The following is a 14,692-nucleotide window of genomic DNA, read 5'->3' as shown; positions in this document are numbered from 1 at the left end:
TCCTGTCACTAGACACCACTGGAAAGAGCCTGGCTCCATCTTCTTGGCACCCTCCCTTCTGGTATTTATGTGCATTGATAAGATCCCCCTGAGCCTTCTTTTCTCCATACTGAACAGTTCCAGCTTTCCAGCCTTTTCTCATAAGAGAGATGCTCTGGTCCCTTAATTACCTTCGTGGCCCTCAGGTGTGGCCTCACCAGTGCTGAGCAGAGAGGAAGGATCACCTCCTTCAACCTGCTGCCAATACGGTGCCTAATGCAGCCCAGGACACTGTCATCCTTTGTGGCAAGGGCACATTTGCTGGCTTATGGTCAACTTGGTTTCCACCAGGACCTCCAGGGCCTTTTCTGCAAAGCTGATTTCCAGCTAGTTGGTGCTCAGCATGTCCTGGTGCATGGTTAATACCTTTCATTGCTTCTTTTAAACAAAATCCCTGGGCTCAACCACCCAGTCTACCACTTTCCTGTCCTCATCATAGTGACGTCAAAATACCACATGCAGCCTCTCTGTCCGGATAGCCTTGACCCACTTGGAGAACCAATTCCCCTATTGCTCATCTGCCCCTAAGCCTTTTCTGTGCAAGAGCATGCAGAGCTGCAGGTACAGGCAAAGGGCAGAGCTGCCCAAGCATGGGCACATTTGTCAGGCTCTGGAGCTTCTTGGTTTGCTGGTGACTTCTCCTGCATCTTCTGAGCTCTTGCAGCCATTTCAGTATTTGTCATGCCAGAAAAATTCAAGGTCAGGATTCCCACAGCTCTCAAACTGGGCTGAAAAAACCTAAGTGAGGTGCCATGCAGCATAGACGTGGTCAGGCCCTCAGGGCAGATGGTACAGGAGCCCATGGTGGGCTCTGCAGCCTCTGGTACCACCCAGGTGCTAACTGAGGTGGTGGAGGTCCATGGTCCAAGCTGGCAGAGGTAGCTGTGATGGGTCAGGGTCCTGTCCCTGCCATGAGGCTGGCAGCACAGGGCACCAGCCCTGCCTCGTTCAGTGCATGTGGCTGGGACAGATCTTCTTGGCAACTGCTGGGAGATCTTGTTGCTGTTGCCTAAAGGGGTGATTACAGTCCTGAGCCCCTGCGACTGGTCTGACTTGCCTGACTCCTGTGCTCCAGAACAGCGCAAGCACATCACGTCCCTGGCAGAGGGCAGGTCTCCTTTTCTGCACTTGTCCAGACTTGTCCCCAGTAGTCTCTGGCCCAGCTGGAGACTCCTCTCCGTGCCCAGGCTGGGAGGGAAGTGCTGATCCCGCATGTGGGTGTCACCACAGGGTTCCCCCGAGAGCCACACCAGCCTGGTTCCTCTTCCCGTGAGGGAGGTCTGAGTGGCACTGTACAGGCAGCTGCCTGCATCCTGGCAGGCCCCTTGCAGCCAAAAGCCTGGACAATTACGAGGATCCAGGGCTAATCTCTGTTCTCCTGCTTTTTCTTTCCAGATGCTGTGCTGCATCGCACCCTGTAGTGGAGAGCTCACCCAGACATCCTGAGTGAGGCCGGGTCCCACTCCCACCCCGTGTCCTCACACCCTGACCTGTGGCACTTTACAGTTTCCCTTGTCCACTGTTGCATGGGCTGTTCTGACTCCGGCTCTGCTTGGAGTCCAGGCAAGTAAGGCTCCATGAGGCACATCCACGCAGAGACATCCCTGCCCCCGGAGCGCAGCACGGACTCCAGCCTGTCCCAGCCCAGTGGAGAGGCACCCTTGGAGCCTTCCTCACAGCACTGCGCCCACCACAGCATCCTCATGGGCTACAAGACAGAGATCAAGCGCCAGAAGGTTTACCAGGTCTCCATCTTCTCCCATCTCTCCAGCTCCTCTGAAAGCATGGAGCAGCGGGCAGGCAGCCGGGCGGCAAAGAGGAGTTACCCTGAGCAGCGAACTCTGGAGAGGGGGAGAGATCCCAAACGAACTCACTGGGGTGGCAGGGGAGCTGACAGCAAGTGTGATGGAGGTCCTGGGCAGGCTTCCCTGGATGATGATGATACCTTCGAGGATGGTCTGCTGGTGGAGGAGCTATCCCTGTATGGCTCTGCCCAGCACTTCTCCCACAGTGGGCTGAGAGTGGTGGAGCACCGGTGTGAGGGCAGCCCTAGCCACAGCCCCAAAGCTAGCAGAGAAGACAAGTTGCAGGATGTCTCCTCCTCCTCCTGGCCTCAGCACATTTCTTGCAGTACTTTGCACATGAGAGACAGTTGCCCTGTCTCATTGGGGGATCAGCACCCAGACTACGGAGAAAATGGGGAGCAGGCAAGTGGCCACAACTTACTTCATCTTGATTTGCACAGTATTGCACAAACAGCCCGGTTGGGCTCTGATGGGAAGGAGAAGCCGGGGAGCAGCCCAGCTCACAACAGCAGGGCTAGTGGAGAAGAGGAGCAGCCAGTAGTGTCCAATGGGTGCAGGGAGCCTCCAGCTTCGCAGACAGCACCCAGCCCCAAGCCCGGCAACCTCAGCTCCCTGGAGAAGATGCCCTGTGGGAGCAGCCAGCTCAGCAGCAGCAGCAGCTGCAAGGCCAAAAGGAAGCTGCTGCCCGCTGGTGACGTTGTGACTGACTCTGAGGACGAGAGCCTGTCCCCATGGGCAAGAAAGAAGAGGGTTCTGCCATGCCACATGGCAGCCACGGCCTGCCGCAGCACTGATGCCAAGGGGGCCCCTTTCTGGAATCACCTGCTTCCCAAGGCCCAGGTGAGTGTTGCTTGCAGGTGGAGGCTGGGAATGGCCTGGGGACACCCAGAGGTTAGGGCTGTCCTCGTGGGCAATGTGGTCTGTCATGGCAGCATGCCCTGTCCGGTCTCTGTGCCACAGCACTGGTGTGAACAGGGCAGCAGCTGACAGCCAGCCCTGGGACACATGGTCCGTAGGTTGTCACCAGCTCTTGACACCTTGTAGTCACTGGACCCTCTGCTTGCAACCGGCTCTTTAGCCTGGAGAGCCTTGCTCAGACAGGACACAACCTCCGTATGACAGCGAGAGCTGGACACATGGTGAGGGGCCACGCTCGGTGTCTAGCAGCTGCATGTTGAGTCAGACTTACCAGCAGGCTTGGGAAGAGCAGATGGCCTCTGCCTGCCTGGTGGGGAGGAAGGCAGAGGTGTGGAATGGCTTGGGTCCCTGGCCGTGATGTCCATCAGGGCAAGGGCTTGGTGGCAGGAAGCAGAGCTGGCCATGCTCTGGCCAAGTAGTGGGAGCCCCAGTGCTCTGTGCAGAGATGTCACTGGCTTTTCTGCAGTTCTGAGGTGCCTGTGGCATGTCCCCAGGGTGCCACAGGCTCCCAGAAATGGGGTAGACTCTTGAGGTTTGCAACCACCCTGGCAGTTCAGGAGCTGCCTGTGATTCCTCCCTGCTTACTTGCCTCTCCTGACCAGCTCCCTGCCTTCACCATGCCTTGCCTGCTGAGGCTGCAGCAGGCTCATGCCAGAGCTGGCACACTCCTCTCTTTCCCTGGGGCATCCCATGGTGCAGGGACCAATGGCAGAGCTACCCTGGCTTCTTGCTGCTTGGAGCTGGGACACACCGGCCATGGAGCACAGCTCCATCCCTGCCTGTGTGCCCTTTTTGGTGACTGTCCCCCAGCCTGGCTACCCTAGCACTGCCCTTGCACAATGAAGCCTCCAGCAGCTTCCCCGGGTTTTCCCGCCCGGTCATGCCAGCCAGCTCCATCATCCCTTTGTGTTTTACTGCCCTTTGTGTGGCTTCCAGAAGGGAAAACCCCTGAAAAGGGGACATCTTTAAAAGGAGGCTGCAGTGTGGCTCTGGCTTTACCCTCCCATTCAACAGCTGTAGGAGCCTGGCTGTGAGCAGGGGTGAGCAGCACACCCCTCTGCCTGGCAGCACTACCGAGGATTTTGCATGAGTCACCAGGGGACGGGATTTTTCCTGGGCTGGTCAGGGAGCTCCATTGTATGTGTTACCACTCCCTGGGACGTGCAAGAGGATGTTGGTACATGGCCCTTTTAGGGGGTGTCTTGTCACTAGGGCTGGTCCCAAGACCTGCTTTGCAAGGTGGGAGGTTGATGCTGCACCCTCAGCTTGGATACCAACACCTTCCTCTCCAGCAGAGACACTCTGGGGTTTGGGCACCTCCATATCCCCACCAGCCCTCATGCTGGCTGCCCCTGCAGAGGCTACTGATGCCTTTCCATGGGTGGGAGCCTGTCCAATCTGCTGGGACCTTCGTGGGTCTGTGGGGTAGAGCAAGGGGTGATGGTACTTTCCAGGGGTGCTCAGTCCCTAGTTGCTGCCCTAATATGGTTCTTGATTTCGTGTCCCCTCCAGAGCTTTGCGGATTGCAGTGCAGTTGAGAGGAGGCTGAAGAGTGGGCTGCATCTCAAATCGTGAGTGTCCTGGCAGCCCTGTGGGATGGGCATGGTGGCTCAGGGTGCCCAGCCAACACAGCACCCTGCAGCCCCACAGGAGGTTGGGTCTAATCCTCTTCACTGCCCTGCCCCAGCTGTCTCCCCTCCACCAAGACACCAGGCTGTGGGGCAGTGAGGGGGAAGTGTCTTCTGCACCTGGGGGTTAGTTAAGTGGGTTCAACCTCCACCAAAGAAAGGGATGGGGGACCTGGAGAGGGATCCACCTCCCCAGGGATATGGGCAGCCCAGGGCTGTGTGCTGTCCAGTCTGACACCCAACATTCTCTCCTCTGTCAAAGGCGACATCTCCGGAGCAGGCTCTGGCGGGGCACCAGGTCCTCTGCAGCACCTTGGGCCACTACCACTGTCAGCCATGCTCTGCTGGGCAACTTTGAGGTAATGGTGCCCACCTGCCAAGGCGGGAGGTGGGTCCTGGGGGCTGCAGGCTGGGCTAGTGATAGTCATGAGAAGCTGAACCTGACAGGAGCCCTGATGTGGGGCTGAGCTGATTGTCCCCAAGGGCCTGGCTTGCAGTGGCTGTGTCACATAGCCACCATCCACCAGCAGGATGGCTCAGCCAGCAGATCCTTGGGTGATGCACTGGGACCCTGGACCTTGCTGAGATGGCTGCTGTGGGGCTGAGCCAAGCCGCTCTCGCAGCTTCTCTGTGTTAGACGGCTGGTTTTAGCCCACCACTTCAGGATGGGTCTGTCTCAGAGTGAGCAGCCAGGGCCTGTCATGGGTGGTCTCTGGACATGTGAGGGCAAGCAGACATGTGGTTGCAGTGGAGGTGGGAGTGATCTCACCTGCAGCTTTGAGGCAAGGGGTAGGACTGGTGGTTGAAGGTCCCTAACATTTTGCTCCTCTCTCAGGAGTCCATCTTGAAAGGGTGCTTTGCACCATCGGGGAGGATTGAGGGATTCACAGCAGAGATTGGTGCCAGTGGCTCCTACTGCCCCCAGCACGTCACCCTGCCTGTTGATGTCACCTACTTCGACATCTCCGAACACAGCATGCCCTCGCCTTTCCTGGTATGCAGACAAGGGAGGGCTGGGACCATGAGGGAGGCAAGTGAGGGCTGTACCCAGGCACCACGCATCCTGGGGGTCTTCCCCTCTCTGGAGAGTGTGGTTCAAGCCCACCTACCTGAGGAGACCACTAGCTGTGCCGGGAACAGTATTTAACACAAAAGCAAAGAGGGAAAGAAGAGGAAACCCTTGCAGGCATATAAACGGGTGGTCTGCTGCTCAGCTAATTCATGGCTGTTGCTTTGCTGTCACCTCTATGTTGCTGCTTGTTCATCCCCTGCTCTGGAGATGGACTGAGCTGGGTGTCTTCCTGCCACCTTGTGCCAGGCGTTCTTAGCGAGGGGGGCTCTCAGCCCCGTGTTTGGTCCCAGCTGGGCTCTCCATGGGCTTTCACCCTCTCTCACATGCTGTTTCTTTTGCCCCAGGGAGTGATTGACTTGGAGGCCTTGGGAAAGAAGGGTTACAGTGTCCCCAAAGCTGGAACCATCCAAGTGGTAAGTTGTTCCCTGGCATCCAGTAGTTCCATGGGGAGGGGGGCCAGGTGGGCTCCATTTTCCCCCTGTCATGGTTTAACCCCTGCCAGCAGCTAAGCCCCACGCAGCTATTTGCTCACTCCCCCCTCCCCAGTGGGAGCGGGGAGAGAATTGGAAGGGTAAAAGTGAGAAAACTCGTGGGCTGAGGTAAAGACAGTTTAATAGGTAAATCAAGAGACGCGCATGCAAGCAAAGCAAACCAAGGAATTCATTCACCGCTTCCCATGGGTAGGCAGGTGTTCAGCCACCTCCAGGAGAGCAGGGCTCCATCACGTGTAATGGTTACTTGGGAAGACAGATGCCGCAATTCTGAATGTTGTCCCCACCTTCTTCTTCCCCTGGCTTTAAATACTGAACATGATGTTCTGTGGTATGGAATATCTGTTTGACTAGTTTGGATCTGCTGTCCTGGCTCTGCTCCCTCCCATCTTCTTGTGCACCTGTTCACTGGCAGAGCATGAGAAACTTGAAAAGCCCCTGATTTAGAGTAAGCGCCACTTAGCCACAACTAAAACATCAGTGTGTTACCAACATTGTCACACTAAATCCAAAACACAGCACTGTACCAGCTACTAAGAAAAAAATTAACTCTATCCCAATTGAAACCAGGACAACCCCCTGGGGTAGAAATGGTCCTATGTTGTTTGTCAGGGCAGCAGGCAGAAAGCTTGTGCAGAGACGGTACGTGGCCACCAAGGCAGCACAGTGGAGGGGAGCAGGGGGTCCCCAGTGTGCTGGCAGGGAGACAAGGTGATGGGAGATGCAAGGAATGGAGAGGTGGATGAGAAGGGATGGGGTCTCAGCAGGAGAACGTGCACATGCAGTGAGGATGGGATACCGTGGAGTGGGAGCACAGGAGTGGAGGTGGGTGGAAAGGAGTGACCTGTGGGCCTCAGGCTAAGCCCTTTGGGGTTGGTATGGGGCTTTCTGGGTCCTTGGGCCTGCTGCTGCTGCCCCCAGGTGCCCCAGACCTGCCCTATGGATCTGTTCCTGTGCCCTTCCCATTCTCACCTCCTAACCCTCTGCTCCCTAGACCTTATTTAACCCCAACAAGACTGTGGTGAAGATGTTCTTGGTGACATATGACTTTGAGGACATGCCAGCCAACCACATAACCTTCCTACGCCATCGCATTTTCCTGGTGCCTGTTGGGGAGGAGGAACAGGCCGTCGTGGCCACCCACAACCCACCAGGTGCTGGCCCACCCCGCAGGGTCCTTTGCTATCTTATGCACCTAAGGTAAGGTGTGCGAGGAGGGATGGACACCTGCGCCAGCATCACCCCTGGACTCCTTTCCTATGTGCCCCTGCCTTCCCCCAAGCCCAGAGGCCCGGGCGGGGGGATGTCAGCCTGGCCCCCTCACCCTGGGGAGGAGCAGGGACCAGCTGCTCCTTCAGGGAGGTTGGAGCTGCCACCCTGCACAAGGGCAGTGGCTTCTGTCCCTCCGAAGGCAACTGGAGCAGAGCATGGCCACCTTGACCAGGGGCACACTAGGCAAGGGGATTATGCCACCTGCCAAGGCTGTCCTGCCCTTGTCTGGGAGCCTGAGGTCCCTCCACCCTGCTCTTGTCTCCACTCAGGTTTCACAGCTCCAAGTCGGGGAAGATCTACCTTCACAATGACATCCGGATGCTTTTCTCCCGCAAGTCGATCGAGGTCGACTCGGGGATCCCGTATGAACTGAAATCCTTCACGGAGATGCCGAGGAACCCCTGCTACTCACCCCGGGCCTGACCTTCTCGCAGCCCCAGGTCCACCAGGGAGCCTCCAGCCCAGCACTTTGGAGAGAGTAAAAGGGCCAAAACCAAGCACTGCCTTGAAGTATCACCCTCTCCACATGCCCCGCTCCTCCTGAGCAGCACAGACACCGTGCCCGTGCCCTGCAGCAGGGCTGGGATCACTGAGGGGGCTTCACCTGGAGGGGCAGGGGCTGAGGAGCAGCCCTGGCGCTCCAGGACATGCCGAAAGCTTCTGCCACTGCTGCTCCCAGCTGCACCAGCTTCTCTGCTGTAGCTGTGGGTGGGTGGCAGTGAAGAGTTGGGCCAGAGGCTCCAGGTGAGGCTACCCACACTGGTCCCAGGGCTGGGAGCAGGAAGTGCAGAAAAGTTTGTATTTATTAGTATTTATTGTTGCTAGGAGCGCAGAGGAGGCTTGTGCAGAGGTTTGGAGGTGGTGTTCTGTTATTTTCAGTGCTGGATGAGGCCCCTGGTGGCGCTCGGCTTGCCTGCGTTGGGGCAGGGCTATGGCTACTGTGAGAGACTGGAGTTATGGGGATATTTTGGCCCATGGAGGAGAGGGTAGGGCCAGGGTGCAGCTTGGCCAGGGCATAGCTCCCAGGCTGGGGCTGTGTTTAAAGCCCCAGGACAGACTGAGGCTTGCTGCTTAGCAGCTCCGTGGGGCCAGCCCTCCTGCTTCAGGCAGGCTGGGGGAAGCCTGGACTTGTCCTTGCAGCCCCAGGAAGCCCGTGGCTGGCAGGGAAGGGTCTCTCAGCCCCATGATCCACGGCAATAGTCATGGCTGGGGACCATGGTCATGGGGGACTGAGGCTTTCTCAGCATAGGGACAGCCCTCCTGGCAGGAACCTCTGGAGCCCACATGGACATTTCAAAAAATACAGGGCCTTTTTCTGTCTCCAGGAGCTGGTTTTGGGCAGGAGCCTGGCACCGTGACCAGGTGCCAGAGGATGGGCAGGAGCCTGAGCCCTAGCTTAGTCACGGGGAAGGGAGAAAGCAATGGAGGACATCAAGCGGGAGCTGTGTTAGGCCTTGGGGAGGAGGTTTGGGGATAAGCTGGAACAGGGCCTGTCCCTGCTGCTGCCTGGAGAGCTGCGGGCCGAGCTGCGGGCGGGCCAGAGAGGGGAGAAGGGCTGGGGGAACCAGGCCCATACGCGGCCTGCATCGCCCCCAGCCTGCGCTCGCCGCTGGGCTGCGGGGACCCCAGCCCCTCTCTGCAACGGGGAGGAAGAGCGGGGCACTTCCTACACCTCCGTGTGCCAGCCTGTGTGGGGCTGGGACCCCCGCGGTGGGCAGCACCCCCAGGACTGGGGGCTCCCAGGGCTGTCCACCGTTGTAGCTGGATCGTACCGCGTATCCGCGGCCCTCCCCTCCGCACCCACGGCTGGGAGCCGGCCGGAGCCGAACTGCACCCCCCACCCCCCCCACCCCGGGGCCTTCGGGGGGCTCCGGCCCCGCCGACACACACAGGACACCGGCTCCCGGGGTCTCCCTCGCCCCCCATCACCGGGGGCCCGCCCCGGGTCCTCCTCGCCGCGGCCCAGCGTGGGCAGACAGGTTGTACCGGTACTTTTCGTGCTTGTTTTTAATTTAATGACTTTAATAAAACCCGTTTACAAACGGAAGCTGACCCCTGCCGTTGCGGGGGGCGGGCGGAACAAAGGGCAGCGGCCGCCGGGGCGGGACGGGCGGCTCTGAGCGGCGCCCCGGAAGGGGCGGGGCCTCCCGCCACGTCTTCCGGGTCGACGGGGCAGGAGTAGTAGCGGCGGCGGCACCGGCACCGGGCGGAGCGATGCTGGCGCGGGCGGGGCTCCGAGCCGGGCCCGGCCTCAGCCTCCTGCAGGTGGGGTCGGGGGAGGCTTTGGGGGGTGCCCGGTGCAGGCGGTGCTGTAAGAGGCTGGGGGGACCCGGGGGGATCCCGGGCTGAGGGGAGCGGGGCGGAGGTGGTGGGGCCGTGGGGGAGCTGGCTGAGGGGAGACGGGCGCCGGTGAGGGTAGGGGGGCGCGGGGAGGGCGCAGAGGAGGCCCGGGGATAAATGGGTGTCTGGGGGTGTTGGGGGACCGGGAGGAGCCGGGAGCGGCGGGGTGAGCTGATGGGACGCGGGGGGAGTGTTGTTGAAGGGGTGGACGTGGAGGGCTGAGCAGTGGGTTGCGGTGTGCGGGGGGAGGTTAGGGAGGAGCTGGGGAGAGCTGGGCAGGGGGCGTGCTGAGGAGAGCTGTGGGACTGAAGGGCTGTGGGGAGGAGAGTGCAGGGGTGCGGGAGGGAAACAGGTCCTTGGAGGGGGCCGGGAGGCGGCCAGAGCTGGGAAGGGACGGACTGTCGAAGTGGGGTGGTGTGAGGGGGAAGGGACGGGAAGAAGGTGTCTGACCGTGTTACGGGGGGCTGAGTGGGGCAGAAGGACCATGTGCAAACCTTCCTTTCCTTTATGGTGTCCAGGAGGCTATATTTCTACCTGCCCTAGTAGGGTTGTGGGAGAAGGGGAGACATGGAGAAACCTTCAGCACAAGGACAGGCTCCCCTGCATCTGCAGGGAAGGCTCCGACACTCACACTGGTCCTGCCGTCCAGGTCACATCCCTGTGGGAATGGCCCGTGTCCCTGCACAGCATGGGTTTTTGGGGGGCATCAGAGCTGGTTTGTGCCCAGGTTTATTGAGGCTGCAAGCAGTGATCCCAGGTGGGAGAGCAGAGATGGTGCCAGCAGCTGGGCTCACTCATGCTCCTTTTCCTTTCTTTAGCGCTCCCAGCAGCTGAAGCATTCAGCATGGCTGGCCTTGGCACCACGACGCTTGAATTCTGGCCTACCTGTGAATATCGGGGTGCTCTTTGTGCCACAGCAGGAGGCTTGGGTGGTGGAGAGGATGGGCAAGTTCCACCGAATCCTCGAGCCTGTAAGAAGCCACTTTTCTCCCCCTCTGGATTCAGCAGGTTCCTCAAGCTATAGCGAGGCGTGTCCTTTGCATGAGGATTTGGGGGTTCGCGTGCTTACTCTTCCAGACTGCAATTTTTTTGAATGCCTGTAGACTTTTTTCCTCAGTGGAGTGTTAAAAGCACAGGGAAACCTAAATTCCCCCAACGTGTAAAGCATGTTTGCTCTACCTGTGGCATTTGTAGCATGTAGCGTACTTGGGCTTTGTTTAGACAGGTCCCTCTAGTCCGACTGAGGTCTCTGGGAGGAAAACCCTAGATCAGAGGGCTCAGGCATCTAATCCTGCCCTTTTCCCAGGGTTTGAACTTCCTCATCCCTCTCCTGGATCGTATTCGTTATGTGCAGAGTCTCAAAGAAATCGTCATTAATGTCCCAGAGCAGTCAGCTGTCACCCTCGGTAAGGAACAGCTTCTGCGTTCTGTCTCCCTTTCGTTCTGCTGTGGCTGGGATAAGCAATGGACAGCGTGAGGGTGAGTGGAAATGTCCCAGACCACTCAGCCCTGTCCATGGGGACCTGGGCTTTGCTGTGAGCAGGAGATCCCATTTCTCCTCTCAGGGCTGCGGCTGCCTCTTCTTGCTGGGATGAATGCACCTGGGCATGAGTCAATTTTTCAGATGTTTTCCTGTGTTGAGCCACAAAAACCCCTCTGTTCTGTAAAAAAGGTTTCAGATCAGGTTAATGGACAGCTCTGTTACAATTCTAGCACTAAGCTTTTGTTCTGCCACCCCCCACCCCCCCATCCCCCCAGTCTCAATTTAGGAAGATAACTACAGTATGAAATGTTTTGGTCTAGAAATCTGAGACTTGCATATTAAAACACCAAAACACAGTGTTTTCTAGGGAATGTCAAGGTTGTGCTAACAAAGTCTTTTAGATGAGGAGATCCATTTCAGCCAATCCTTTTTCTGTACTACGCCGCTGCCGCTGGAAGGAAAGGGTCATGCCCTACTCTGTTGTGGGAGGGGAAGTTGCCATGTTTTGTCTTTGGTGCTTCAGTAGTAATGACATGTTCTCTCCCTGCAGATAATGTTACCCTGCAGATTGATGGCGTGCTTTATCTGCGGGTTATGGACGCCTACAAGGTACTGTCCCTGCTGCACTGACACTTGGCCCAAATTTGCAGCCTTCGTGGCTGCACCCGGCATGGTCTGTGTGTGCTGCACTGCTCAGCTGGCAGCCTTCTGCTGACTCCCTTTGCCCGATGATACGTGATTCAGCCTCTGCCCAGCTTGCTATGCCCTGTGAGGTGGGTGGGCTGAGCACCCCAGCCCCTCCCAAGGCTCTGGACTCTGCTGTTCTTCGGCAGGGGTATCTGGCAGGTTTCTCATCTTAGCGCTATGTTTGCCCATCCTGCCTTGTTCAGGGTTCCTCCTGGCACTGCCACTGACTCTGTTTTTTGTTTCTGCTCTCTAGGCCAGCTATGGGGTGGAAGATCCTGAGTATGCAGTGACCCAGCTGGCCCAGACCACCATGAGATCTGAACTTGGCAAACTCTCCCTCGACAGAGTGTTCCGGGTGAGCTGGGGAGGTGTATCACAGAGCTGCCAGTGTCTCTTGAAACCTTGGGGCAATCTGCACGGCCAGGCTGATACACTTAGCACTAAAATGCCCTTTGGTTAGAGGGCTTCTGGCTTCTGTTACAGTTGACCTGTTGGTGAATCCTTGGAGACTCGGCTGGTCCAGCTGTGTTTCTCTGGAGTTGGTGACTCTGCTCAGGCACAGTGATGAATGTCCTGGCTGTCGCAGTTCATGGAGGGCTGTAGCCCTCGTGCTGTGTTTGCTGGGAGAAACAAGCAGTTGGCATTCCTGGACAATGTTTGTATCCAGATGTACACCAGATGTTTATATCCCAGCAATTTCAGTTTGGGGCACTGCTCCCTCTAGGAGACAGTAACCCCCTGAAGAGATGTGGAAAGCACTTGATCCTGCCTTAGTTCCTCTGGAGATGGGTTTTTCTGACTGGCCTTGGCCTGTGATTGGATGTGTCTGTTTCCCTCCTGACCTCTTTCTCACGCTAAGCTATTCTTCTTTGCTTTTTGCCATTCCTTTTGTGCCTCCCAGGAGCGGGAGTCCCTCAATGCCAACATTGTGGATGCCATCAACCAGGCTTCAGACTGCTGGGGCATCCGATGCCTGCGCTATGAGATCAAGGACATCCATGTACCCCCACGTGTGAAGGAATCCATGCAGATGCAGGTTTGGTTCTCTGGGATGACAATCTGGAACAAGAGGGAAGTTGTCAACTGTCCAGAGCTGGCAGTGCTGATCCCTCCTGTGGTGAGGGAAGCCCATTGACACTTTGGCTGCAAACCTACAGCTATTGAATAAATAATTCCCATCCTTATTTCAGTGGTGGTGGCCACTGCCTGGTACACACGGGCCCTGCCAGCTCCCTTTAAAATTCACACTGGGCTCTGTAGGAAGCAAGACCCAGAGCTGAAGATCTCCCGCTGAGAAAAGCCAGGTGCCAGATCTCAGGACTGGAAGGGGAGGAGGGGGAAGTGGCTGTCCTGTTAGGTGTGGACCAGGCTATGGAGGACTGTGCAGTGTGGGGAGCAGAACCAGCCCTCACTGGGGATCATGCTGTGTTCTCATACTTTGCTAAGCCATGCTTGCCAGAGCGGGATGTAGGAGCCTGTCCTCGCTGCGCTTTGCCCAGCGGGTGGGATTTCCCCAGCACGGCTATAGTAAACTGGTGTCTGACCTGTGTTGGCAGGTGGAGGCAGAGCGACGGAAGCGGGCGACAGTGCTGGAGTCAGAGGGAACACGGGAATCGGCTATCAATGTAGCTGAGGGGCAGAAGCAGGCCCAGATCCTGGCATCAGAAGCTGAGAAGGCCGAACAAATCAACAAAGCTGCTGGTAGTGCCCTGGGCTACAACATGTGGGGCCTGGGGAAATCCGTAGCTCTACATTGAGGGGTGATGCCCCCAGGGAGAGACCGCGTCGCTGCGGTCCAGGCTTCCTCAACTACACTGATCCTTCCTTGCTGGGGCCCTCGGGCTGAGCTCCAGCTCGCGTTGCTGCCCCACAGCCCGGTGCAGCAGGAGGTGTGTGGCAGGAGTATTGCCATGCAGGTGTTGAAGGAAAAGGAGGCTTTGCATGCATGAATTTGTCTTGATTTTCTCCTTGAAATTGTCTTGATTCGCTCCTTTTGAGTGCTTTGTCGAGGTTCTGATGTGCGTTTTGCTTTGGTTCGTTGCAGGAGAAGCCAATGCGATGCTGGTCAGGGCCAGAGCCAAGGCGGAGGCTATTCAGCTCCTGGCAGCTGCTCTGGCACAGCAGGTGAGCGATATCCTGGGACAGCCACAGCTTCAGCGCTGGCACTGGGGGAGGTGAAACCATGGCTGGGGTGGCACCTGGCTTTCTCTTGGATGCTCCCTGGCATCTTCAGCAGTAGCAAGTGAAGAGTTTTGCTGTCCTGGGGGCCATGACCAGCCGGGGTGGTGTGGGGCTAGGGGCACGGGTGAGTTCTTGGTGGTGTCTGACTTGCTGAACCTCGTCCCTCTCCCCCCAGCATGGCAGCGCTGCCGCCTCTCTCTCTGTGGCTGAGCAGTACGTGAGCGCCTTCTCCAAGCTTGCCAAAGACTCCAACACTGTCCTGCTGCCCGCCAACACCGGCGATGTCACCAACATGGTCGCGCAGGTTAGTGTGCTCACAGGGACCCTGTCTCTTGCCTGGGGGAGGTGAAGGTGGCAGCCCCGAGGGGCCTGGCCCTCTCCTCCCCCATGCCTCTTGTTCCCTTCAGGCCCTGGGGATCTACACCACACTGACCAAGCCGCAAGCTGTGAAGACTCAGGATGAGATGCCCCCAGCCTGTGAGGACCCCCAGCCTCCCACCACGGACGTGCTTAAGAGAGAACAGGCCAGCCCCAGCTAATGGGGCCAGAAGTATCCTGCGCCCTTGACTGCTGGCAGCCCGGCAGGCCCTGGGCCTGTCCTGCCGCCCTCCCTGGTCAGACGCTCTTGTTCTGGTTCTTCTTCCCTCGGTCCTTATTTTTTATTTGGATTGTAACTGTAATAAAATGGTACAGGTGCAGCTGCAGTATGTTTGCTGGCACTTGGGAGCCTGACCCGTGACCCCACTGTACCCCCTAAATGGGCTCTTGCCGCTCCC

General features: G+C 57.9%; 2 protein-coding genes across 16 annotated transcripts in view; both read left to right on the top strand.

Moving 5' to 3' along the window:
• Positions 1–9,287, top strand: part of ATOSB (atos homolog B) — a 42,035-nt gene extending 32,748 nt beyond the window's left edge. For 14 of the 15 annotated variants that reach the window (XM_080371287.1, XM_080371283.1, XM_080371296.1 and 11 more), the window contains 7 exons: positions 1,435–2,684; positions 4,275–4,333; positions 4,653–4,749; positions 5,226–5,384; positions 5,807–5,875; positions 6,948–7,153; positions 7,495–9,282. In XM_080371287.1, coding sequence (XP_080227413.1) covers positions 1,617–2,684; positions 4,275–4,333; positions 4,653–4,749; positions 5,226–5,384; positions 5,807–5,875; positions 6,948–7,153; positions 7,495–7,648 — 1,812 coding nt within the window. In that variant the 5' untranslated portion in view covers positions 1,435–1,616 and the 3' untranslated portion in view covers positions 7,649–9,282. Of the gene's footprint in view, positions 1–1,434; positions 2,685–4,274; positions 4,334–4,652; positions 4,750–5,225; positions 5,385–5,806; positions 5,876–6,947; positions 7,154–7,494 lie in introns of all 15 variants that reach the window. The other variant, XM_080371288.1, reaches the window with a different exon arrangement.
• A 62-nt stretch (positions 9,288–9,349) lies between these two features.
• STOML2 (stomatin like 2) lies at positions 9,350–14,620 on the top strand. Its single transcript, XM_080371315.1, has 10 exons — positions 9,350–9,490; positions 10,384–10,536; positions 10,872–10,971; positions 11,599–11,657; positions 11,989–12,090; positions 12,637–12,771; positions 13,292–13,436; positions 13,780–13,859; positions 14,092–14,220; positions 14,324–14,620. Exons 1-10 carry the CDS (start codon positions 9,440–9,442, stop codon positions 14,453–14,455), a joined length of 1,086 nt encoding a protein of 361 aa, XP_080227441.1. The 5' UTR covers positions 9,350–9,439; the 3' UTR covers positions 14,456–14,620.
• Positions 14,621–14,692: the final 72 nt, after the last annotated feature.

Source organism: Falco punctatus (genome assembly GCF_963210335.1).
Source record: "Falco punctatus genome assembly, chromosome: Z".
Taxonomy (NCBI): Eukaryota; Metazoa; Chordata; class Aves; order Falconiformes; family Falconidae; genus Falco; species Falco punctatus.
The sequence above is the reverse complement of the archived record's forward strand: the minus strand, read 5'-3'. Positions and strand labels throughout refer to the sequence as shown.

Excerpts from the sequence above, each read along its gene's own strand:
- STOML2 (XM_080371315.1), top strand. The coding sequence starts at position 9,440 with ATGCTGGCGCGGGCGGGGCTCCGAGCCGGGCCCGGCCTCAGCCTCCTG. Across the intron at positions 13,437-13,779 it reads ACAAATCAACAAAGCTGCTG|GAGAAGCCAATGCGATGCTG; the intron begins GTAGTGCCCTGG and ends GGTTCGTTGCAG. Across the intron at positions 13,860-14,091 it reads CAGCTGCTCTGGCACAGCAG|CATGGCAGCGCTGCCGCCTC; the intron begins GTGAGCGATATC and ends CTCTCCCCCCAG.